At 43.8% G+C, this 25,786-nt stretch overlaps 1 protein-coding gene across 6 annotated transcripts; it reads right to left on the bottom strand.

Annotated features, from left to right (window-relative positions):
* Positions 1-498: 498 nt before the first annotated feature.
* Positions 499-24,562, bottom strand: SLC51B (SLC51 subunit beta). 6 transcript variants are annotated; one of them, XM_004455499.5, is made up of 4 exons: positions 23,212-24,562; positions 4,917-5,124; positions 3,870-3,960; positions 499-706 (listed from the first exon to the last, which is right to left on the bottom strand). In XM_004455499.5, exons 2-4 carry the CDS (start codon positions 5,011-5,013, stop codon positions 499-501), a joined length of 396 nt encoding a protein of 131 aa, XP_004455556.1. In that variant the 5' UTR covers positions 5,014-5,124; positions 23,212-24,562. The 6 variants fall into 6 exon arrangements, with proteins under 6 accessions (XP_004455556.1, XP_004455558.1, XP_004455557.1 ...); XM_004455501.4 differs by lacking the exon at positions 23,212-24,562 and adding an exon at positions 11,650-11,708; XM_004455500.5 differs by lacking the exon at positions 23,212-24,562 and adding an exon at positions 10,916-11,131.
* Between the last annotated feature and the right edge of the window lie 1,224 nt (positions 24,563-25,786).

The following is a 25,786-nucleotide window of genomic DNA, read 5'->3' as shown; positions in this document are numbered from 1 at the left end:
CATGGACCCTCAGCAGATAAGCAGGTACAGGGGATGCTCTGGTGGGTGGAAGGGATGGGAAGGGGATGCTGAGCCTGGAATCCTGCCCCTTCCCCTCTCGGCTGTCCCAGAACCTTGGGTTGAAAATAACAGCTCTCCCAGCCTTCAGCCCCATTGTGGGCAGTGAACCACTCAAGACCACGAGCTGGGAATCCTCGCTCAGCTTCCTGAACCCCAGGCCAGATACAGACTTCCCACCTCTGCTTCAAGCCACTCGTGTGTGTGTGGACCATTTGAACAAACTATGCAATTCCAGTTGCCTGCTTGCAAGAGTATTTTAATAAAAAGGTTTTTTGTTTTTTTTTAAGAAAACCAAATTTTAATTTAATTGCAGTTCATGCATTTTTATTACTAACAAAAAAAAAAAAAAATGAAGCTGCTTGAGAGAGACAGCAAAACCTGAGAGGTTTCAGCTGAGCTCAGATGACATGTCTGGTTTGAAGGGATTGCTCTGAGCTCTCACGAGCTCTCAGATTCTGGTGGGTCTGGAAGGAGAACTGATGAGACCTCGCTCTCTTTTAACTCAATTTCTACCCGGGCCAAATTTGGGTCTTCTGAGAGCAAAATCTCTTGTAGGGTTTTCAGGTTGTTGTCATCTTTGGTTCCAGCCTCAGCCACATGAAGGACTCCTGGAGTTTGTTTTTCTGGTGGCAGCATCTTTCGATTTCTGGGAGGAGAGGAAACATTGCTGAAAATGAATTCTTGAGCTGGGATGCTGAGTGGGTGGGGTGCTGCTGGGTCTCCCAAGTGGGTTAAAGAGTTTAAGGAAAAAATCCTGCAGGAGTTCTGGGAGCTGTTAGGAACAAGCCTGGATGGCTCTGAGGAACAGCTTATTCATGTAAATGCACCACCTCGACAATGAAAAAATTTGCTCCTGCCTGTGAGCTGTTATTGCTAGCCCCTTCTCCTTACAGGGGAGAAAACATGGCTCAAAGAGGTCAAAGAAGCACTCACCTAGGATGCGTACTTAAGTCTCCTGACCAAATCCTGTGTGCTTTCCACTAACCAACACTGCCTCTGACCCCAGGACTGCCGTCCTGCTTAGCGTAGCTCCTTGCCACCCCAGCCCCCACCCCCACCCCCATCCTTATCCCCCCACCTATGGCAGACGGCTGCAGGAAATTCCTCAGCTCCTCGCCTCTAGCTGCTTACTTCCCCAAACCAGCCTACCTACTCACACAAGTCATGTTCTGAAAACCACTGTGCACGCATCACTCCCCAGCTCTAGCTCTTTCCGTGGCTCCCCTCTGCCCACTTCCTTAACCTGGCACTCAAGATCTTTCCAGTAACTCCCCCAACCCATCCTCCCTCCAAGGTGGTTTTCCTCAGGGTAGCTATAGCCTTCCTGACCATGTGGAGGGGTCCTGCTGTGGTAAGAGCTCACTGCCCAGAGAAGCTGCTCCGGCCACAGAGGTGGTCTGCGTGTCACTGCGTCTGTGGGCAGCCATCTGGTCTCTGGGTCAACCTTCCGGGGGGTGCTTCCCGACGGGGGGAGAGGGCAAGGTCATCATATCAAGGCTCCACTCCTCCAAGTCAATCTGTAACCCACATCCAGACTGATCTTGCTAGAACACAAGCCTGTCCTGTCCCTGTGCAGAGCCCTTCTCTGGCTCCCCAGTGCCCCTGGGCTGGAACCTGAGCTCTTCAGGCTGGCCTCCGGGCTCTGGACACTCTGGGTCCCGCCCACCTCTTGGTTCCCTCTCCCACCCTGCCGCTTCTCACCCCCACACTACAGCCCACGGAGCCCTCTCCTACCTCGAGCCTGTGGGCATGCTGTCCTTATAGCCGCAAGGCTTCCCGAGCCCACCCTCCTCTCCCTCTTCACCCCCAAGTTCCCGGCTCCCACTCTGTACTCCCACAGTACCCTATGTGACCCTATGTGACCCTGTGCGACCTTATGTGACCATCTGAACTACAGTAGTCTCCCCACAAGGCCAGGGACTGGATCTTTCTTGTCCACTCCTGTAGCTCCCACTCGCAGCACAGCTTGGCACCGAGTCGGTGTTCAGCTCATATTTATGGAATGAATGACGAATGGAGCCATAGCAGCCCATAATGACGAACTGTCAATGTGGACAAAGGGCACTGTGGTTCCTTTTGACCGTATGGTCGTATGGCAGAGCTTTGAGGAAGATTCATACTTAATATAAAACATAGGCCGGGAACCTCACCTCTTATATTTCTTGAATGTAACATTAAAAAAAATTTTTTTTTAAATAAAAAGATGCAGAGACATACCACACTAATGAAAGAAGTTGTTGATGTGAGAGGAGTGGAGGGTGTTGGGAGTGAGTTTTATGGGAAACTCATATTTTTTAATGTAATACTTTGTGTGATTTATGTATGTAAAAAAGATTATAATTAATTAATAAAAAGATAAATATATATAGGCCAACCCTTCCATGGATCTTCACTTTCCTTGTTCGGTACAATGGTAATAACTTGTGCCAGGCCCACCTTACAGAGGTGACTTGAGGATCAAATGAGAGAATGGGTGCAAAGGTGCTTTTAAAATGATGAAACATGATACAGATCTGAGGGAAGCATTCTCATTATTGTTCAGAGTTCACGGTAGTGATGACTGATGGATATAAACTGTTGAATGAATGGATGAGGGCCGGTGAACAGAGCATTTATTGAGTTCTAGGTCCAGGGACTCTGCCAGGTGCATGGGGGAACCAAGTTGAGTCAGATGTGGTTCCTGCCACCAAGGAAGTCTCAAAAGTTAGCCCTGGCCACACATTAGAATCACCGGGGGAGCTTTACAAAAATGCCAGTGCCCAGGTCCTACCTCAGACCCACTGTGTCAGAGCCCTCAAGGGGAGGCCCAGCAGTCTATTTTTAATACTCCTCTTCAGGTGATTTTATTGTGCATCCACAGTTAAGGAGCACTGTTGTTAGAAAGATGTTAAAAAATAACCCAAGTTGGGGGCAGACTTGGCCCAGTGGTTAGGGCTTCCGTCTACCACATGGGAGGTCCGTGGTTTAAATCCCGGGCCTCCTTGACCCATGTGCAGCTGGCCCATGCGCAGTGCTGATGCGCAGGGGTGTCCCCCACGTAGGGGAGCCCCACGCGCAAGGAGTGCGCCCCGTAAGGAGAGCTGCCCAGCACGAAAGAAAGTGCAGCCTGCCCAGGAATGGCGCCGCCCACACGGAGAGCTGACACAAGACGATGCAACAAAAGGAAACACAGATTCCCGTGCCGCTGACAACAGAAGCAGACAAAGAAGAAGACGCAGCAAATAGACACAGAAAACAGACAACCGGGGTGGGGGGGGGGAGGGAGAGAAATAAATAAATAAATAAATAAATCTTTAAAAAATAATAATAATAACCCAGGAGCCTCAGCTGATCTCAGGGCTCCATCTGAGCCCTGGATTTGACCTTGGAGCAGGGTCAGGCTTTCTGCTTTAACAGCTTTCCTGAGTCTGCAGTAGCCACCATTTACTGGGCATGCACCACAATCCTTGCAAGAAGGAATTCTTCATTACTGTCACTTTATAGAAGAAGAGACTGTGGCTCAGCGGTTTTGAGTGATTTGCCCTGCTAGTGAGTGGCCGAACTGAGATTTGAGCCCAGGGTCAGAGAGCAGAGCCTTGGAGACACACCAGCCCCCGCTCTGCTGGCTGGCCAGATCCAGGGAGGGCCAATTCAGGACAGTTGCTGGTTTTTCACCAGCATCCCTGAAAAGACCCTGGAGGCTGCACTTTGCTGTCCCAGAGGGTGGACAGCCGAGGTCCCTGGGTGACCCTCCCTGGGCTGTGTCACAGGTGCCCTCTGGGAAAGTAGGGCCCCACCCTCCAGAGGCCACCCCCCCACCAGCTCCTTACCTGTTTGCCTTGATGCTCCTTCCCAGGAGGACAATGCTTATGATGACCACCACGGCAGCCAGGGCAAGGATGGAATAATTCCAAGGAGATGCTGGGGAGGCACAGGACAGAGACTTGAGGCGGAGACCCAGCCCGCGGCACCAGTTGCACCCTGCCTCCCAGCAAGCATTGTGGGAGACCCTAATGAAGGTCAAGATGAGCTCCCTGCCCTGGGGAAACCCTGGTCTGACAGAGGAGAGGCCATCTCTGCTCTGGAGAGACCCTAAGCGAATGTGGGAGGCGGTGCTGTGGTTAGATAGGAGAGAAGAAAAATGTGCAGAAAAAGACAAACTTCATAATCCTCACAGTTTTGTCAGGGACTCGTTTTGCCCAGGACAAGGAAAGGAAGTAAGGAAGGGAGAGACGAATGGCTGTTAAACTAGATTTAACCAGCGACAGAGAATATAAACCATGGCCAGTGTGAATTTGGATAATCGAGATCACCCCCACCAAAATGAGGCACAGGCGGGCTACAGCGCTGTCCCCCCACTCCCCCTCTCAATCTGCATGGCTAATTGCTTTATTCAAAGAGCGCCTTTTTGGTGAGGCCTTCCTTTACCACACTTCCTAAAGTCTCAAACCCCCATCCTTGCCACACTTCTATTCCCCTTCCCTACTTAATTTTTCTCCTTGCTACTTGTCACCAACACAATATGCATTTCTTGCTTATTTTCTGCCTCCTTGCTAGAATGCATGCCCCACAAGGGAGGAGATGTTTGTGTGGTTTTCCACGTCTGTAGCCTCAGTGCGGAGAGCATGCTGAGCGGGCGATAGGAGCGCCATGCGGGTTTGTTGACTGGTTGGATGGAGGAGTGAATGGGGAGGTAGGGCTCCGCCCCACAACCTGTTTCTGAGTACCCACTGTGTGCCAGACCCCTCTGGGTCCCCTCTGGTGCAGCCTCAGTCCCCCGCCTTTGGGGAAGACCAGTCAGGGGCCTTCAGCCAAGATCTGCTCTTTGTCTTGAGGCCCATCCCCTCATCCCCATCTACCAATCCAATGCCACTTACCATCCTCTGCCCGGAAAAACCAGAGCATTTCTTCCAGCAGCTCCTGGGGCACATCAGGGCCAAGCGGGGCCCCGGTAGACCCCTCCCAGTGGTCCATGCTCCTCCTGGAGCACGCCCCTAGCGACGAAGTCCTTTTGGCTCCTTGCGCCCCCGCTGCCCTCCTGGCCTCCCAGGTTCTGGTCCCAGAGCAGACAGGCCCTGAAGACCCCTGGGGACAAAGCAGAGAGCGTGCCTGCAGAGCCCACCCTGTTTGACTCTGCCTCCCTCCCAGCTCTCCTCCCACCTAGAGCCGTAGGTCTGCAGCGGGAGGCACCTGCAGAGGCAGAGGCCGTTCAGCCGGGAGTGACTGCTCGGCTCTCAGCCCCAGGCTCACCTCACGCCCTGGGCCCTCACCACACGCTCGGGGCGGCCTGGCCGAGGCCCAGCTCTGCGCTGTCCAGCAGATCTAGCCACTCAGCCCCTGAAATGTGGCTAGTTAAAATTTACACCCAATTTTGAAGACTTTGTACAAAAAAAGGTAAAGTATTTCGTTAATAATTTTTATACTGACTACACATGAAATAATATAGTGGATATATTGCGTTAAATAAAATATATTGCCAAAATTAATTTCATGTTTAATTTTGCTTTTTACTGTAGCTACTAGAAAAGTTTAAATTAGTTTGTGGTCCTCATTATGTTTCTATTAGACAGCACAATTCTAGTCCATGCTTGTCAAATCTGTGGTGAGGGATCTATTATGATTTTATTATTATTATTATTATTATTGCTTCCCAACCATGTCAGACCAATATTCTTATAAAAACAAAATTTTTGAAAAATGAATAAGACAGGGAAACGGACTTGGCCCAGTGGTTAGGGCATCCATCTACCACATGGGAAGTCCGCGGTTCAAACCCCGGGCCTCCTTGACCCGTGTGGAGCTGGCCCATGCGCAGTGCTGATGCACGCAAGGAGTGCCCTGCCACACAGGGGTGTCCCTGCGTAGGGGAGCCCCACGCGCAAGGAGTGCGCCCTGTAAGGAGAGCCGCCCAGCGTGAAGGAAAGTGCAGCCTGCCCAGGAATGGCACCACACACACAGAGCGCTGACACAATAAGATGACACAGCAAAGAGAAACAGATTTCCATGCCGCTGACAATAACAGAAGTGGACAAAAGAAACAAGACATAGCAAATAGACACAGAGAACAGACAACCCGGGTTGGGGGGAGAGAAATTAAAAAAAAAAAAAAAAAGAATAAAAGAATAAGACAAAATGAAAGAAAAAAAATACTACAAGTTACAAGCCCCATTTAAAAAATAATTTATTTTTAATTGTGGTAAAATATGATATAACATAAAAATTATTTTAACTATTTTAAGTGGACAATTCTTTGACATTAAGTTCATTGACAATACTGTGTCACTTTCACCACTATTTCACCACTATCTATTTCCAGACTATTCTCATCATCCCCAACCAAAACTCATACTCATTTAGCAATAAGTCCTTGTTACTCCCGTTCTCCACCCTTGTGTAACCACTATTCTGGTTTCTGCCTCTATTAATTTGCTGATTCTAAGTATTGTATGTAAAAGAAATCAAACAATATTTGTCCATTTGTGCCTGGATTATTTCATTCAACATGTTTTCAGGGTTCACCATGTTACAACATCTTTTTATGGCTGAATAATATTCCATTATATGGACATACCACAATTTGTTTATCCAGTCGTCTGTTGAGGGACACTTGGGTTATTTCACCCTTTTGACTATTGTGACTAATGCTGCAGTGGACATTTGGTGTACAAATATCTGTCTGAGTCCCTGCTTTCAATTCTTTGGGGTTACCTAGGAGTGGAATTGATGGGTCATATGATAGTTCTAGGTTTAACTTTCTTAGGAACAGCCAAACTGTAGCTGCACCATTTTACATTCTCACCAACAACGTACAAGGGTTCCTATATCACCACATCCTCATCAACACTTGGTAATATCTGTCCTCCCACCCACCCCAAGATGGTTCCCTCGTTTGTTTGCTCGCTGTTTTTTGTCTTTGTTTTTGCTTGTTGTTTGTGCTGGTTGTCTGGACATTGTCTGCTTGTTTTTTCTTTAAGAGGCACTGGAGACTGAACCCAGGCCCTCCCATATCCTGGAGGCAAGCGCTCAGCTGCTAGAGCCACATCTGCTCTCTTTATCCCCTCCCCCCCACCTTCAGTTTGTTTAACAGCTATGCTAGTGGGCGTGAAGTGGTATCTCATTGTATTTATATTTTCTAATGGCTTGTGTTGAGCATCTTTTCATACACTTATTTGCCATTTGAATATCTTCTACAGAAAGATGTCTGTTTCAATCCTGGCCCATTTTTAAATGGGTCTTTTTGTTGTTGAATTGTAGGAGTTTTTTTATTATATTCTGGATATTAAATCCTTATAAGAGATATACTATTCTCTGTGTCTATTTGCTGCGTCTTGTTTCTTTGTCCGCTTCTGTTGTCGTCAGCGGCAGGGGAAGTGTGTGCGGCGCCATTCCTGGGCAGGCTGCACTTTCTTTCGCGCTGGGTGGCTCTCCTTACGGGGCGCACTCCTTGTGCGTGGGGCTCCCGTACGCCGGGGACACCCCTGCGTGGCAGGGCACTCCTTGCGCATCAGCACTGCACATGGGCCAGCTGCGCATGGGTCAAGGAGGCCCCGGGGTTTGAACCACGGACCTCCCATGTGGTAGAGGGACGCCCTAACCACTGGGCCAAGTCCGTTTCCCTCTTTTCACTTTCTTGATAACGTACTTGCAGTTGTAGTCACTCTCGGTTCCCTAGTGTGGTAGTTGACCATTCTCACCTCCCCATCAGCTGACCTGGGTAAATTAATGCACAAAAGTTTTTAATTTTGATGAAGTCCATTTTATCTATTTTTTCTTTTGTTCCCACTTTTAGGTATATACCCCAAAGAATTGAAAGCAGGAACTCATACAGGTACTTGTACACCAGTTCTCATAGCAGCACTATTTAAAATAACCGAATGTTCATCAGTAGATGAATGGCTAAGCAAATGTGATATAGCCATACAGTCGGCTATTATTCAGCCCCGCAAAGGAATGGAGTAAGACACATGCCAACAGTGTAGATGAACCTTGGAAACATTATGCTAAAATGAACTCAAATCAGACACGAAAGGACAGATATTGTATGATGCTCCTTATATGAAATGACTAGAATGGGCAAATTCACAGAGATGGAAAATAGATTAGTGGTTACCAGGGGGTAGGGGGAAGCGGAAATGGGGAGTATTGCTTAAGGGGTACATTGTTTCTGTTTGGGGTGATGATAAAGATTGGGAAATAGTTAGTGGTAATGGTTCCACAACATTGCGTGTGTAATTGATGGCACTGTAATTGCTTCAGTGCCATCAATTTTAACTTAAAGTAGTTAAAATGGCATATTTATGATATATATATTTTGCCACCATAAATTTTTTAAAAATCAATTGAACATTATAATTATATGCTAATAAACTTGACTACCTAGATTAAACAAAGAAGAAACAAAGAGTTTAGAGGCTAATAAAACTAAAAAAGTGGATTAAATAAAGATGCATTAAAGATTTAAACATAAAAGGAAAAATATGAAGTTCATAGAAGTGGTGTAGGACTTTTTAAATGGAACCATAAAAGTGCAAATCATTTCATAACAACAACAACCAAAAAACCTGCTGAATTCGATTACGTTAAAAAGAAGAAGGATAACTCTTCAATGTAGAATACCATGAATAAAGTAACAAATTTCCAATTGGGATATAATTGTAATGCTTAAAGTGACAAAGGGACTCATATCTAGAATATATTAATACAAAGAATTCTTGCAAATCAACAAGAAAAAGACAGGAATCCCAATAGATAAGCGGGCAAAGGATATAAACAAGAAGTTTACAAAATGAGCAAACCAAAGAGCTAGCCACATATGAAGAGATGCTCCAGCTCCTTGGTAAGCAGAAGAATGAAAATTAAAACAAAAATGGATACACCTTTACATCTTCAGATAAGGTCCGTTTGAGAGCTGGACAATGCCGCCCGCTGGTGAGGCTCAACTGAGCCTTACGCGCTAGAGGGAGTGCAGTCTGGGGTAGCCCTTCTGGAGAATGAATTAGTCAAATGAAAAGTACACACACCCATGACACTGCAGTTCTGATTCTGAGTATATATCCCAAAGAAATTGTCTCCAAGGATCATAAGCAGCCATTAGCATATCATTTCTGGGAATTCAAACTGTCTTCACACAAAGCAGCGACACACATTTTACAAGAATACATACAGAAAAAGGACATACATTAAACACTTCGGGATAACAGGTTGGGAAGGAAGAGGGAAACGGGAGCAGGAATGGAGGTAAAAGTGAATAAACAAAACAGGAAAAGGGTTTGAACAGGCCCCTAAAACCTTTACTGAGGCATTCACCAAAAAAAGAGCCAAGAGAGAGCCAGGGAGGCTTCGGCCCACAGCTGCCGGCGGCCGGTTGCTGCGGGCCAGGGGCCACCACCGCGGAAACAGCCTGGGATGCGCGGCCAGAGCCCGTTCAGAGTCAGCGGGATGGCGGAGGGCCAAACAGAAACTGAGGACCTGTCAAAAAGCTGAGGTTCAAATCGAAGTTCGCTCCAACACTAAATGCTCAGAAAAACTGAAAAAATAGCTACAGATTCTCAGGGGAACTATGTTGGCATGAATGTAATAGCTTGTCACACATGAGGGACAGCCCATGTGTCAAGATGGAGATGGAAGTCAGGGAGCAAGACAGAGCCTTCTAGCTTTTCAAGGACACAGAGGCCTACTCTCTACTTACTAATTCAAGGGCTCTATTACATATATTAATTTTTTTGTAATAAGTCCTGGCAAATAAGTGTGATCTTAGGTTCCAGCTCCAATTGACTCTCCAAAGCACTGTTGTGTTCAATCTCAGATGCAGGAGTGCCTGGATTAAGTAATATCTGTCCCGGGTCACTACTGCATATACTTCACCTGCCCGCAACCTCCCCCCTCCCCAATTCCTCCACCCCTACCCCTGTCCCAAATACACAGAGGGTGAAAAACTCTCTTTGAGGAATGGACACATGGAAGGGTCACTTGGAACGCTTCTGTATTGAATAAAATTCTTGTGAGCACTCACTACCTTCTTGAAAACAATAGATGTAATTACATTTTTAAAAAATTGTACACATTTGCCTTTTGAGAACAATTCCAATTTGGATGTTTAATTTATGGAACTAATCAGACAAGTGTACAAAGATGCATGTGGACCTATGTCCACAGTGGGTAGTTTTAAATATATGTATATAATATTGTTAAAATAAACATATGCCACCAACAACAACCAAAAAACAAAACAAAACAAAACGACAGATCTAGGACCAGAACCGAGAGTGAGCCCTCCCCGACTGTTATTACAGAGGCCACAGAAACGAAGGGCACATTTCCATCAGAGCACTTACCCAGTTTTCTTCTAGAAGGAACATCTTATTACGGTCCCCGCATTTTAAAATATTACTAACTAAACTTCATACTTTATTTGGATTCCATTCGTTTTTCCATTCAGGTCCCTTTGCAGCTCCCAGGTCCCACCCATCAGGAAATCATATCATTTTTCCTTGCTTGTCCTCTCCTTAGGTTCCTCTGAGAAACCCCTGCATTTTAAACAGGGTTCAACCATTTGCTGGGGTTCCTGCCAAAGACCCTGGAATCCCATCCCCTTGGGAGGCTGAGGAGGCTAACCTGGATCCTGGGTTCCTGGGGGCGCACCTTGATCTGCTGTTGGGAGCAGCACTGCTTTCCGTGCCCTCCTCCTCCTCACCCGAGCTCGGGATGCTCTTTGCTCTGGAGCTATCCCAGGCGGGTGCGCCTGTCATCTGGGGGGCCGAGCCCGCAGAGCCGAATGGCAGCGGGGCCCATCGGGAGGCTGTGCTCTTAGCACACGCCCAGACCTGGAGCCTTCCTCCGCTCCAGGTGGACTGACCTCTTGTGCGAGTGTCCTCACCTGGCAAGCAGGCTCCACCCGGCTTCCACAATCCAGAAACACCAGGAACCTGATTCTCAGGGTACTTGGCTTCTAGTGAAGAGAAAATTCCAGACCCTCTTGCCAGCCCAGAGAAAGGGGTTGGGGAGACCACAGCCTGTGGGTTCCAATGCTGGGAGGGGGGGGATGTGGTATGCCCACTCCAGCCTTCTGTTCCCCGGTATTATCAATATTTAACCACGCAGCCGGGAGCCAAGCCTGGCCTTTTACAACCTGTGCACAGTGAAGGTTATGGCTCACGCAAATTCCTTGCAAGGAGCTGTAAAATGAGACCTTTGGAGATGGACTGGGGGTGGGGCAGCCTTGGGAGGGTGGCTCTGTGGGCCCAGTGACTCAGAGAGAAGGAGGCAGGCCAGGCTGAGGAGAGCGGGGTGGGAATGGCTTGGTAGGGCAGCAGGCGTGAGGGGCTACCCTCCCCATCCCCGCGGCTCTGGGCTTTTCCATCCTCGGTGTTGGCTTATCAAGGAGTGGGGTGCCCATTTCACAAATGAGGAAACCGAGGCTGAGTGAGGTCAAGTGACAGTTCCAAGTTCCTCTAAGAGTTAGGCAGTGGATAACAGAGTGGACGACAGCGTGGTAGAGAGGAAAGGGGGCCAGAGAGAGCACCGCCGGGCCTGCGGGGACCTCCAGCTCCTCATCATCTTGTAACTCATTCTTTCACCCATTCATCCAATAAATATTGACCGAGCACCTACTGTGTGGATGCAGTGGTGAGGAAGACAGGCCAGGACCTAGTGCTCCTGAGGTTCACACTCTAGGGCAGAAAGACAGGCAATAAAAAAGTAAGCGAGTAAGTAAATAAGGTAATTTCAGCAAAAAAATCTAAACAATGCAAGAGAGAGATGGGGTGGGGGCCACTATTTGAGATTGTCAAGAAAGGACTCTCTGAGGACTTAACACAAGCCGAAAACGTGAATGATCAGGTAGGAATATAATATGGTGCAGCCTCTGTGGAAAACAATTTGGCAGTTGCTCAAAAAGTTAAACGCAATTACCTTATGACCCAGCAATTCCACTCCTAGGTATATGCCCGTCAACATGCACAGATGAACAAAATGTGGTGCATACACACAATGGAATATTAGTATAAAAAGACCTGAACACTGTAAAACCAAATCCCGTAAACCATAAAAATAAACAAAGTACTGATACCTGCTATAACCTAGATGAACCTCAAAAACATTTGCTAGGTGAAATAAGGCAGACACTAAAGGACAAATGTTGTATGATTCCGCTTACATGACATATCTGAAATAAGCAAATTCCTGGAGACAGAAAACAGACAAGAGAGTACCAGGGGTTGGGGAAGGGAGGAATGGGGAATTATTATCTTACTGGGTGCAGCAGTTCTGTTTAGGGTGATGAAAAAGCTTTGGCAATGGATGGTAGTGATGGCAACACAACTTGTGAATGTGACTAATGCCACTGAATTGTACACTTAAAATGGTTAAAAGAGAACATATATGTACATTTATCACAATTTAAAAAAAGCCCGAATGATGAGGAATCAGTCCTAGGAAGATCTGGGTGGCAGAGAGAACAGCAGGCACAAAGACCCTGAGGAGGTAGTGAGCCTAAAGCCCAAATGAGCAAAAAGCCAGTGCGCTGCCGCGGTGTGATGAGGGGAAGTGGTGTAGAACAAAGTCGGAGGGGAGGCGGGAGCCAGATGGCGCAGGTAAGTCAGGGTGAGGAGTTTGGACTTTACTCAAAATGTTGAGAAGTCCCTGGGGGGTTATAGGCAGGGAAGAGTCAGGATCGGCCTCACATTTGTCTCAGATCTCTTGGACTGCTGGGGAGCGAGAGCAGAGCCAGGACCCTGCCGGGAGTCGGTCAAGGTCATCCAGGCAAGAGATGCTGGCGGTTTGGACCAGCATCGTGGCAGTGGAGATGGTGAGACGGGGTCAGACCCAGGCGTGGTTTGCAGAGAAGGGCGGCTGATGGATCTGAAGAGAGAGGAGCTCAGCTCTAACTCTCTTAGGCATAAAAGGTATTTACTGGCTCATAACGAGGAAGGGCAGAGGTGGGGCTGACCCAGGGGTGTCTGCGCCCACACCGGCTGGAAGCTCCTCGGCTCTTTCTCTCTCTAGCTCTTTCCCTGCTTCTCTTTGGGTATCAGGCTCATTCCCTCAGGCTGACATTCCCCCAGAGGATATCCAGGCGTCATGTCCCTACAGATGGAAGAGGAGGAGTCAGTCCCCTTTCCCAGCTCCAGTTTGAAAATTCCCGGGAAAGGACTCTAATGTTCCTCACCTGGTCACGTGCTCAGTCTTTAGATGGATTCTTATGGCCATGGGATGCGGTACCATGGGTGGCCCATTGCACGGCCAGGAAGGAATGTGGTTCCTGAGGTGACTTTTTTTTTAAGATTTTTTTTTTTTTTAAATTTCTCCCCACCCCCTTGTTGTTGGCACTTGCTGTGTCTGTTCATCGGGACCTCCCATGTGGAAGGAAGGCGCCTAATCATTTGAACCACCCCGTTCCCTGCTTTGCTGTGACTCTCATTATGCATCTCACCCAGCTAGAGGCTACCTCTCCCAGATCTCTTTGAATTTGGAGTGGTTCTTTGACTGAGTTTTGGTCAAAGAGATGCAAGAAGAAATAGTGCACAACTTCTGTATCACTCTTCACTTTCAATTTATGTGAACTTTTTATTGAAGCAAAAAAACACAGAAAAGTACGTAAATCTTAAGTTAGAATTCAGTAGTTAAATTACAGTACCAAGAGAAACAGATATTTCTTTCAGGGGTCAATTTTATATTCAACCCACACGAAACGGGGACAGATGGTGGAATTAGTGAGCAAATTTTTGGAAGAGATTGGCAATAAAGCAAAAAAAATTATCATTATTTTTAAAGCGGTTGTACTGAGATATATTCACATTCCATACAATCAGTCCAAAGTGTACAGTCAATGGCTTTTAATATAATCACAGTGCGTTCATCACTGCAAAAAAATTTTAGAGCAATTTCATTACTCCCAAAACAAAAACTCCACACCCCTTAGCAGTCACCTTGCAATCCCTCTATCTTTCCCCAGCCCTACATGACCACTAATCTAATTCCATCTTTATAATTGATTCATTTTTACATATTGTATAAATGGAATCTTACAATATGTAATACTTTGTATGGTTTCCTTCACGTAGCATAATGTTGTTATTGTTGTTGCCTGATACTAACATCTTGTAACATTAACATATATAACATTTGTTCAGTTTCAAAGAAGTCTAATATATGCAATATTACCTGCATTCATATTTCACATGAGGTTTTACTATGCCACGTTACATTTTTTTAGCTTTCCTTTTGGTGTTATTGGTTTTTAATCATGACCCTATGACTTCATCTGCAAGAGGGTGGTTGAGAAGGACAATGTCCAAAGGGAAGCCATCTTTATACTTCTTAAGTAAAATGATTTCAATGATCAAATGCCACCTCAGCAGACACATATTTTGCTGGAAGCAGTTCAGGAACATTTGCAAAGTGTGGAAAATTTGGGGAGAAATCCTAGTGAAACAATGAAACAAAATATGTACTTGCTCCAAAAAAACCCCCACAACATTCTGTAGCCACCCCCTTCATCCCTTTCATCTTATCAACAGCATTTGAGATTTTCTGTCATTGACCTTTATTTATAACCCTTAACTCTTTCTAGGTCTTTGACCTCTTTCTCCTGGTTACAATATAACCAAAGAATTTCTTCAGTGACTAAACTAGAGTTCAGGAGTAATATAAAATCAAAGTCTTTCTCTTTCATTTTAATGATATGATATACTTGAAGTTCAATCATTCTCATACAAAGTACTCTGAATAGCCTTGTTAAGAAGGTAATTGCCCAACAATGTACATGAGGAATTCCGAAAAACTTGGTAAGTAAGCAATATGCGTTAAGTTGTGTTTTTTGCTCCCATCTTTCACTAGCAGTAAGCATTCTTTTAGGAAGGCCACAAGGCATCCAGTTGGCCCCAATGTTAAGAAAACATTCAGGGGAGAGGATGCGGCTCAAGTAGTTGAGCACCCACCTCCCACATGGGAGGTCCCAGTTAGGTTCCCAGTGCCTGCTGAAGAAACAAGCAAACAAAAACAAATGGGGGAAGAGGATTTGGCTCAACAGATAGGGCATCCGCCTACCACATAGGAGGTCTAAGGTTCAAACCCACGGCCTCCTGACCTGTGTGATGAGCTGGCCCACGCACAGTGCTGATGCACACAAGGAGTGCCATGCCACGCAAGTGTGTCCCCTGCGTAGGGGAGCCCCACGCGCAAGGAGTGCGCCCTGCAAGGAGAGCCTCCCAGTGAAAGAAAAGCGCAGCCTGCCCAGGAATGGCTCTGCACACAAGGAGAGCTGACACAGCAAAATGATGCAACGAAAAGAGACACAGATTCCTGGCGCTGCTGACAAGAGTACAAGTGGACACAGAAGACACACGGCGAATGGACACAGAGAGCAGAGACCTGGGGGGAGGACAAGGGAGAGGGAGGGGAGGGGAAGGGGATAGAAATTAAAAAAAAAAAAAGGCAAGCAAAACAAATGAAAAAACCAACTCAGGAAAGCCGATGTGGCTCAGTGGTTGAGCTTCCCACATGTGAGGTCCCAGGTTCATTCCCCAGCCCCAGGAACAAAAAGGGGAGGCAATGGGAGGGGAGGGGAGGGGAGGAAGATTTCAGACAATTTTATTATGACCATTTGGTCAGTTTTATTATAATCTTGCTGCCAGGGGAAAGGCCTCTAGTAGCCCAGTTCAGAAGTTCACTTTTGGTAGGGATATTTTGTAGGAAATGAGAATGGTTAGATGATCATTGTTAGAGTAGATTTAAAAGAAGAAGAATTTTTGGGTAAAAGTCACTAGATTCTTGATTGATGTCAGCTGGGTAGGTGGCTAGTTAATTCCAGTATAATTCCCTTACATTTTATCAGAAAAATTAAAAAAAGTTTTAATCAGGAAACTAATTTTTTTCCAGAAGAAAATTATTAATTAAATCATGCCATAAAAGTTCTGTCCTAGACCAGGTTGGGACAATTTTTCCTTTAAAGTCCTCCTTTTGGCCCAGATAATTTAAAAAGATCTGTCTTAGTCAAGAAAAGTAACATCTCTTTGCATTGATTGAATTTGTTGCTTAATTGGTGACTTTTCTGCATTTTTAAACATATAGAGGGAAGTAAGCATTCAAAACATATGCAGTCACTATAACCAGCAGTATTTGCAGCCACATTAATATTATTCTTTTCAACCTGCTTCCTACATTTGGGAAGAATTTCCAAATAAAAGTTGTATGTTCAATGGTAACTATGTCATGCAGTTTATGAACCTGAATTATGTATATGCTATTCTATGTATCATGTTTTAATTCAGAGGTAAGACAAGAGGCAGGTATAACTACACAATTTTTGTAAAGCCCTACAGTTGAGTTTTCATTCTTCCCATAGGGCCAGAAATGCTTCCCTGCCACCCCCAACCTCCATCCCGAGATGGCTCTCTTGTCTGGCTGCTCATTGTTTGCTCATTGTCTTGCTCATTGTTTGTTTGTTGCCTTGCTTGTTGTTTTTGATTGATGTCTGCTCGTTGTTTGTCTTCTTTAGGAGGCACCAGGAACCAAACCCAGGACCTCCCATGTGGGAAGCGGGCACTCAACGGCTTGAGCCATATCCACTCCCAGAAATGATTTTTATTGACTTTATTAGTGAATTTGCTCTGAGGCCAGGAACCAAGAACTACCTAATTCACTTCAACAGAGTTGGTTGTTATCTCCTAAATCTCTCAGATCCCTAAGTTTATCAATGTTTCTGACCTTCCCAGAAGTGGCAGCCTTTACTACCTGAAGGCTGTGACTCCATAAGTCATTTCCTGGGAAGACTTTGAAGCATCACTGCATCTATGAAGTGCAATCCTTATTCCTTTCAATGGGAGGGGTTATAACTCATTACAGTAAATTCATCTTTACATCTGAACCTCCTGACTGGTCTTGGGTACACATTTGGTTTTTCCAATTATCTTTTGGTAGGAAGGAGGACCAGTACTTGTTGACTTTATGCAGATCACCTCCATATCCTGGAAAGTAAAGATCCCAGGTATGTATAAGACACGATCACCGTTCTAGATAGTGCTGTAGAGGAGGCCAAGTAATGTGCCATCTTAGTCAACAGAAGCAGCAGAGACTCTCCCAAGGGCTCTATTTACAAATACAGTCTGATTATTTGCAAATATATTGTAGTTAGAAAAAAGTAAATTTTAGTTACATATTTTTAAGGGAAATTTTTATTCTGTTACGCTTAACTTTAAAATGAACTCATTTATTGGAGGCATTACCCTTAATTCACATGAGTAAGTATTTAATTGTATTAAATTTTCCATTTAAGATTTTCTACAAGATCTTGCCCCCATGGTGGCAACATATAGGATGTTTAATACATGTAGGATTCTTTTTTTTTTTTTAAGATTTATTTATTTTTATTTATTTCTCTCCCTTTCTTCCCCACCCTGGTTGTCTGTTCTCTGTGTCTGTTTGCTGCGTCTTCTTTGTCCGCTTCTGTTGTTGTCAGTGGTATGGGAATCTGTGTTTCTTTTTGTTGTGTCATCTTGTGTCAGCTCTCCGTGTGTCCATTCTTGGGCAGGCTGCACTTTCTTTTGCACTGGGCGGCTCTCCTTACGGGGTGCACTCCTTGCGCGTGGGGCTCCCCTATGGGGAGGACACCCCTGCGTGGCACGGCACTCCTTGCGCGCATCAGCACTGCACATGGGCCAGCTCCACACGGGTCAGGGAGGCCCGGGGTTTGAACCACGGACCTCCCATATGGTAGACGGACGTCCTAACCACTGGGCCAAGTCCGCTGCCTACATGTAGGATTCTGATGGGATATGCCAATGTGGGGAAGTTTTTGTGTTTTTTTTTTAATTTTATTGATGCGTATCATTCATATATGAGCATACATAAACAATAAGTATATAGTAAAAGTAGTGAACTTAAAAATAAACATGCATAGCATCATACAGGAATCCTACCTATGCCTTCTTGTAAAACATTTGTTAAAACTATGCAAGAATATTGTCAAAATATTACTACTAAATATAGCCTATATCTTGCATTTCGTGTATTTTCCCCCTAACCCACCCTATTATTTTTTTAAATATATTTTTATTACAGAGGCTGTGAACTCACAAAACAATCATGCACATGTGTAGAATTCCCAGTCAACCCTCTTCATCAACAAATCACACTGTGGTGGAACATTTCTTACAGATTATGAGATAATATCATCAGATTATTACCACTAACCATCGTCCATAGCATACATTTAGCACACTTTTTCCATAACCACCATTATCAACACAAAACATCTTTGGCATTGTTGAAGAATATTACAGTATTGTTGTTAACCACAGTCCATACTTCCTGTGGGAAAGTATTTTGAGGCATCTAATCCCTCACTTCCAAAAACTGGATGATTGAAAATACACAATATCATTCTTTTCATGAATTTTGAGGCTCATCTGAAATAAAATACCATCAAGGGGAAGGATTCAATGAAGCTAATAAGGAGATTTAGAGTCAATAGATCCTTAACTGTGTGTAAAATAAAGAGTTCCATTCACTTTGAACAGTTAAAGTCTGCTAAATTGAGGGTTAGAGATGGAACAAGAAGGAATGAAAAATGGAACATTAAAAAAATATCAGCAAAAGTTCTGGGATGATAGGATTGGAGGAGGCAGGTGGGGCTCCACTCTCTCACAAAAAAACAACAGAGAAAGGACCAAAAGCTAGCCGAGGGATCTACTTTGGGGATCAGCAAACTAGGACAGTGCTGCACAACTCCCAGGAGCATGAGGGACAGAGGAATTAAGAACCTGAAACAACAAAAGTGACTCACCAAAGGCCCACTGGGTTCCCACCTCCCCTCCGACATTAAGGCTGGATAAACCCCTGGCTCACTGCCGCAGACTGAGAGGGGGACAGATACCTTCCTCCCTTGCGAGACCAGCTCAGCAATAGGTTTGCACGAAGGGAAGGCGACACAGAACTGAAGAAATAAAAGGACAGAAAGAAAGACACAAGAGAGAAAATAAAGATGGGACCAGGGGACTCAACAGCTCCTGGAACTGAGAGCCTCGACCCTAGTTTCCACATCGTATTTATTAGAAATTACAAAGCAGTAGTTATCTATGTTTATTTTCAAGGCTGCTTGTTATTAAAGCTGTCGCCCCTGCAATGCTAGGGAGCAGGCCACAACAAAGGGCAAACGTCTCCACATGCAAACAGTTTTCGTGCTGACCAGACAGCGTTCCGTCCAGTCAAGGCCGGTGTTCCTAAGCCCACGCTTCTTATCTGCATTATGGAAACGTCTCAACTTCAAGCCAGGTTCCCACATTCAAATTCGAGCTGTTTTCCCACATCTCCCCCTTCTTTGTTTTTGCAAAGAAGTGAAGGCAGATTTGGCAATTTCTTGCTGCCTCATACCCTGGAGGGTTTGTACCATGCATTTGAGGACTGAATATATACAAAACAGACAGGAACAGGTAATTAATACGCCTCCTAGAAGACCTCCTCCCCAACTCTTAATCCATATCATAGGGTTCAGGGATCTTAATCCATCCGCAGTTCATGTCATAGTTTGTGAGGCAGAAAGCAACTGCAAATAAAGATGTTGAATACTTATTTGTTATTTGGGTTTGTAACTGAGAAATATCTCAGCTTAAATTGTTTTTATGACCACGCAAATGATGTTTCACTGATTTCTAAGGAATATCACTGCTATTGTATACCTAAGGGGTCACACAAAAACTAGATATATTCTAATCACATTGTAGGCATAAGCACATATTTACAGTTTGTAATTCTTCTACCAAGCTCAAAACTGCATTTTACACATAAACTATAACTGCAGTAGATTATACAACAACAAACAATAAGACTTCCAACTAGCAGACATTTAATGAATAGATTTTCATTTTTCATGGGCTTAAGATTCCCAATCAGCAAGGCTATATAGGCCAGTACTCAATCAAAAATGACCTCAGTTTCCCCCATTTTGTATAGTTTGAGGCATAAGCAGCGACAAATTATTGTTACTCCCCCATTTTGGGCTGTGGGGCACCTGGAATTTTGACTCATAATTTCAATGCCTTCATTGGTCTCGCTGTTAGCATCTTTATTGGACCTGGGTCCTCAACTCAGTGTTGAATTTAAACTTAGTCCATTGTTGTGAGGATTCATTTTCTAGTCAGAAAATAGTAGCTGTCTTATTATGAGTCCCGATGCAGTGTCCGCAGCAGTGAAAGCACACCTCATCCCTCCCCAGAGCAGGAGGGGACCGATGTCACAGTCATTGGAGTGAGCACGATGGACACTCATGGGTGAAGTCCATGAGCTGTTGGCAAGTAACAGACGGCCGGAAGTGCTGGGCTAGGCACCACAGGGTCTGGTGCTCATGACGATCGCCCTTCCGGTGGAGCCAATCTGCTTCTTCTCAGGGCTCCATGGTATGGCTCTGGATCTTCACGAAGGCATCTGTCTCAACAGTCCTCTAAGAGAGATGTTAGAGGACTGGGCAGGGACATGACAGAGAGTTACCTGTCACTGCTGGCAGGCGTCCCAGATGTTCTTCCACAGATCTCTCCCCCAGAGGGGGAGTCTCAACAGTCTGTCATTTCTGTCTTGTGTTTAGTATTTGCCATCCACCCCTAGATAGGGAAGGCAGTCTTCAGAGTGACCAGACACTACTGGGTTAAGCCTTTTACTTTCAGCAGGGCTTCCTATGCTGCACACAATTGCTTTTTTTTTATATTGTACTTTTGACCCCTTCCCAGATTTGTGCCTAAAACCCAAGGGGTATTTGTTTAGGAATGCTGCCTTTGCCACAAACCCCACCCAAAGCCAACATTGGTGCTGGCCACATCCAGTTCATAGGCTAAGTCGATGTCTACCTTCTCCCTCCTTTTTTATTTTTTAAAGCAGCCTGCTGGAGGTTCTCCTACTCCCTTGAAGGACCTTTCCCAATTAACACATGCAATGGTTTTAATATTTGAGCTAAGCGAGGGATGAAAGATTTTTAGTGCTCCAACAATATTACAAACTACATTAACGTGAGAAAACATTGTACTTTATCAATTACAGCAGAGGGTATAGTTTTGTCTTGCCCAACCTAATAGCATTTAAGAATTTGATAGAGCAGCAGGGACCCTGCAGCCTATCCCGATTGTTTGCCCATTTTAGGCTCTTAAGATAAAATAGTATTGTCTCTGATATTTCTTTTAATTCTGAAAAAGGATTACTGGATAATGTAATGTCATCAGTAGGGTTTCAGCCACAGATTTCTTCTACACAGCCAGATTCTTTGCCACCGGGCCAGGACAGATGGTTGGGCTATGCACACAGCCTTGGGGAGGCACTGCAAAAGTCCATTGCTGACTTTTCTACAGGTAGGAGAATGCAGGCTGGCTTGACTTGCCTAAGGAAATACTAAAGAAAGTCTTAGCAAGTTTTAAAACAAGTGATAGTGACACAATTGGATATTAATTTCTTGCAACAAACTAGCAATATTTGGGACTGCTGCATACTACAATGGTTTTACTTTAATTTATGGTGCGAGGTTGTTTCTGTGACACATACTATTAAATAATTATGACCATGATTAACAACATTGTATTTTTATCTAATATTATGCTGAAACATTGGTAAATATCCAGGAATTTTATATACTCTTTAAAGTATTCATATGAACTTTTTACTCATATAACTTTACTTAATAGAGGGTTAAATAATCCTTTTAATTTTATAACACTTTTCATTCAACTTATGACATATTAAAGGAACTTAACTATTTTATTACTTTAATTTTTTCAAGGTAAAAGAACAAATTTTTTGCAATAGTTTGAAATAAAAAGATACTTTTCAGGATCTGACTTTGAGAAAGTTTGAACATTATGTTCCTTTAAAAGTGATGAGACTCGCTTCTTAAAAAAACCAAGGACACGATAAGGTTAAAGTACAAGAAGCTATTTTGATAAAACAGACTTTCTTTGTATACTGATTATTCAGGAGAAAAACTCTTTATAAACTTTTACTAAAACAGACTAATAACTTGAGAAACTTTGAGAAGAAACAAAATTTTAACTTTGCATCAATATACTATTTGATACTAAAGCTTTTAAAACTTTATAGATAGACCCATCATTCTTACTCGACATAAACCATAAAAATTCCTTTTCCACGAACCTTCTGCACTTTCAGTATTAATTCAGGTTTTGTCCCACATTTTACTCTTTCTTAATAACCAATCATTTTATCTTAGGACAAAATTATTTTCTGTTTCTTTAGTAATAAAAACACAGTCTATACATCCTACATATATAAGTTACCAAAATGATTTTGGAAACGGTCTCCAAGCAAACTTCATACAACATACAATTACCATTAACACTAAACAAACTTTTTAAAATAATGATTTGGTTTGGTTATATGCAAAAATAACTTTATTTTAAATACCTAGTAGCATGCAATACTAGAAACAGTCTTTAGAAACAAGTTGGCAGGGGAGGCTGGCTGCCAACAACTTTTTCTGTTATAAAATTACTTTTTGTTATTATCAATTCAGTTTCTGTTTAATAATGACTTCTTGGAATTAGCCATGTAAACACTTTAATTCAAACAATGCTTCCATAAACTCCTTATAATTATTTATAACCATATAAATTTTAATTGTATTATTTTAAGACAAATTTCACCTTCACAGAACACATTCCCTTACTTAAAGTCACCACAATACCTTCCACGACTTGCCACATGCATGCAAGTCCCATCCTGCATATGTTCATTCTGATTTTATTTTAGGACAAAACACACTTTTTTGAACGAACTTATTAAATTTCAGTCAGCACTCCCACAAACTTTTTACCTTCTTTAATATTCATTTAAGTTTTACATCCTTCATTTTATCCTGTGAAGGAGAATAAACTATTCATTTCAATTTAGGTAAGAACTATTCTTTATGAAGAGACTTATAATAATTTTGTTAATCAAAACTTACAATTTTTATCATTGTAGAGACCTTATTAACATTTAAACTTATATGTATTAATATAAGTGCTTATTTAATTTTTGACCATTTGAATAGAGCTCTTTTAGAAATTTTTATTTATTGATTTATATTGCCATCCAGAGTATATCAAAATATACACTGACATTGAACAAATAGACAAACACAAAACAATTACAACACACCAACAGAAACATAAAGTTTACAATTTGACTCATAATTCTTACTTTTCTGGTATAGCTGTTTTTAAGTTCTCCATCATTTCACATCTTAGATTTTACTGCTTTTAAGATTTCTCCTAGAATCCATGTTGCCTGAACATGCTTCTTCTTGGAAACACTTATATTAGTAATCGGCAACCAGTTAGAATAACTTGAGCAGCATAAATGCAGTTAAGCTCTTATTTAGCAGTTTACACAGACAGTTAACACACATTTTTTGGATTACTACTCTTGAAGACTACACTGAGACTTGAAGTTCAGGAGTAAGCTACTGATTAAAAACTGAAAATTCCTTTTAACAACTTGATACAAATTTTGTACTAATTTTATTAATTTGGCTAAATAGGCCCAATTGGAATCAGTATGGAAACAAAATAGAACACCAATGTTGCCATATTTTCCTCCTCTTCCAGCAGCTTAATTCTATTAGCCCCACCAGCCCACAGCCACATTATCATGTAGGCAGCAATGAGTTTGCACAGTTGCTGCCAGGATATTTTTCTTATCTTAGTCAACACTTTAACAGATAATTTTCTTACAAGCATGATTTCACTAACAAGGGCCTTATTTAGCACTTTTGCCTGCACAGGACATTGTATTTGTGACTTAACCTCTCCTTGCACAAATGACTCAACATGATTTCCCTCCGTTCTAGCCTGCAAGATGCCCTGTTGTAAAGCTGACAACTTTGGCCAATCGTCTCCGGGTATGGGAGGAGGAGGTGTTGGTAGAGGGGAAAGTGACTTTCTAAAGTCAATTAATGAAGGATCTGAAGGCAAAACAACTTTAGATTTAGTATCAAAACAGATTTAATAATAGTCCAAGTGGGCCAAATAGTAAGAGGGAGCAAAACACCTTGTACACGTAATTGTTAAACTCTTTTTCCTACTCTTTCTTAATCTCCTAATTCTAAACTTCCTATTGCTGGGAACTATGAGCAATATTTTTCTTTAATCTGTAAGAGTTCTAAAATACGAGACTCACTGGCCTCGGCTGCTCTTGCCTTGAGGAGCTGTTTTAGGAGACAGGCATACGGGTGAACTGTCTCCGTTTCCCATCATAACCCTGCTAAAATGCCTGAGAGTGTCCTTACCCACCGAGGACTTGGAAGGCCTTCTAGACCACTCAGGGCTCTGCACCATGACAACACCTTTAGTTTTGCTCAGAGTGATCCTTCTTCCCCTCAAGTCCCTGTTCGGACGCCAGTAGCTGAGACCAGCTCAGCAATAGGTTTGCAAGAGGGGAAGGCAATGCAGAACTGAAGAAATAAAAGGACAGAAAGAAAGACACAAGAGAGAATATAAAGATGGGACCAGGGGACTCGACAGCTTCTGGAACTGAGAGCCTCGACCCTAGTTTCCACATCGTATTTATTAGAAATTATAAAGCAGTAGTTATCTATGTCTATTTTCAAGGCTGCTTGTTATTAGGGCTGTCGCCCCTGCAATGCTAGGGAGCAGGCCATAACAAAGTTCAAACGTCTCCACATGCAAACAATTTTCGTGCTGACCAGACAGCAGTCCATCCAGTCAAGGCTGGTGTTCCTAAGCCCACGCTTCTTATCTGCATTATGGAAACATTTCAACTTCAAGCCAGGTTCCCACATTCAAATTCAAGCCATTTTCCCACACTCCCTGTCAGCTGTTACAAGAGAAGAGGACGGGTGAGTCAGAGGTCTTCTCTTCAGTGAATTCGGCCAGTTGAACCTGCTTCAAATTTCAGTCTGGTCAGACCAGAAACACTGGAAAGCAGACCTTGCAGGAAACATCTCCATGGAATGGGTCACCAGTTAGCACCATCTTCTGGCCAGTCAGCAAACTGCAAGGAAAAAACTGCTTTGCTTTTCTCTTTAGCCTCTGGGAGCAAATCTGCAACCCATTAGTGAGTTCCTGGCCTGATTTTGATAACTTAAAATGTGCAATTTTAAAGACTAAGGAGATAAAGGATATTAAGAAGACAATGGGAGAAGTGGATTCGGCTCAACGGATAGAACATCCACCTACCACATGGGAGGTCCAGGGTTCAAACCCAGGGCTTCCTGACCCGTGTGATGAGCTGGCCCACACACAGTGCTGATGCGTGCAAGGAGTGCCATGCCACTCAGGGGTGTCCCCCACATAGGGGAGCCCCACACACAAGGAGTGTGCCCCATAAGGAGAGCCGCCCAGCGAAAAAAAGCGCAGCCTGCCCAGGAGTGGTGCTGCACACACAGAGAACTGACGCAGCAAGATGATGCAAAAAAAAGAGACACAGATTCCCAGTGCTGCTGACAAGAACACAAGTGGACACGGGAGAACACACAGCAAATGGACACAGAGAGCAGACAACTGGGGGTTGGTGGGGGGCAGGGAAGGGGAGAGAAATAAATCTTAAAAAAAAAAAAAGACAATGGGTGATCATAAAGAACAATTTGAAAGCCTACAAAGAAAAGTAACAAAGCTTATGGAAATGATAGACACAATCAAAGGGATTAAAAGTACATTAGAGGGAAGCAGATTTGGCTCAACTGATAAAGCATCCGCCTACCACATAGGAGGCCCAGGGTTCAAACCCAGGGCCTCCTGACCTGTGCAGTGATTTG

Source organism: Dasypus novemcinctus, chromosome 3 (genome assembly GCF_030445035.2).
Source record: "Dasypus novemcinctus isolate mDasNov1 chromosome 3, mDasNov1.1.hap2, whole genome shotgun sequence".
Taxonomy (NCBI): Eukaryota; Metazoa; Chordata; class Mammalia; order Cingulata; family Dasypodidae; genus Dasypus; species Dasypus novemcinctus.
The sequence above is the reverse complement of the archived record's forward strand: the minus strand, read 5'-3'. Positions and strand labels throughout refer to the sequence as shown.

What these genes read in the sequence shown, in the direction of transcription:
- SLC51B (XM_004455499.5), bottom strand. Translation starts at nt 5,013, where the DNA reads ATGGACCACTGGGAGGGGTCTACCGGGGCCCCGCTTGGCCCTGATGTG. An exon ending in GTTTTTCCGGGCAGAGGATG is followed by an intron (nt 3,961 to 4,916) that starts GTAAGTGGCATT and finishes GTGCCTCCCCAG; the next exon opens with CATCTCCTTGGAATTATTCC. An exon ending in AGGAGCATCAAGGCAAACAG is followed by an intron (nt 707 to 3,869) that starts GTAAGGAGCTGG and finishes CTCTCCTCCCAG; the next exon opens with AAATCGAAAGATGCTGCCAC.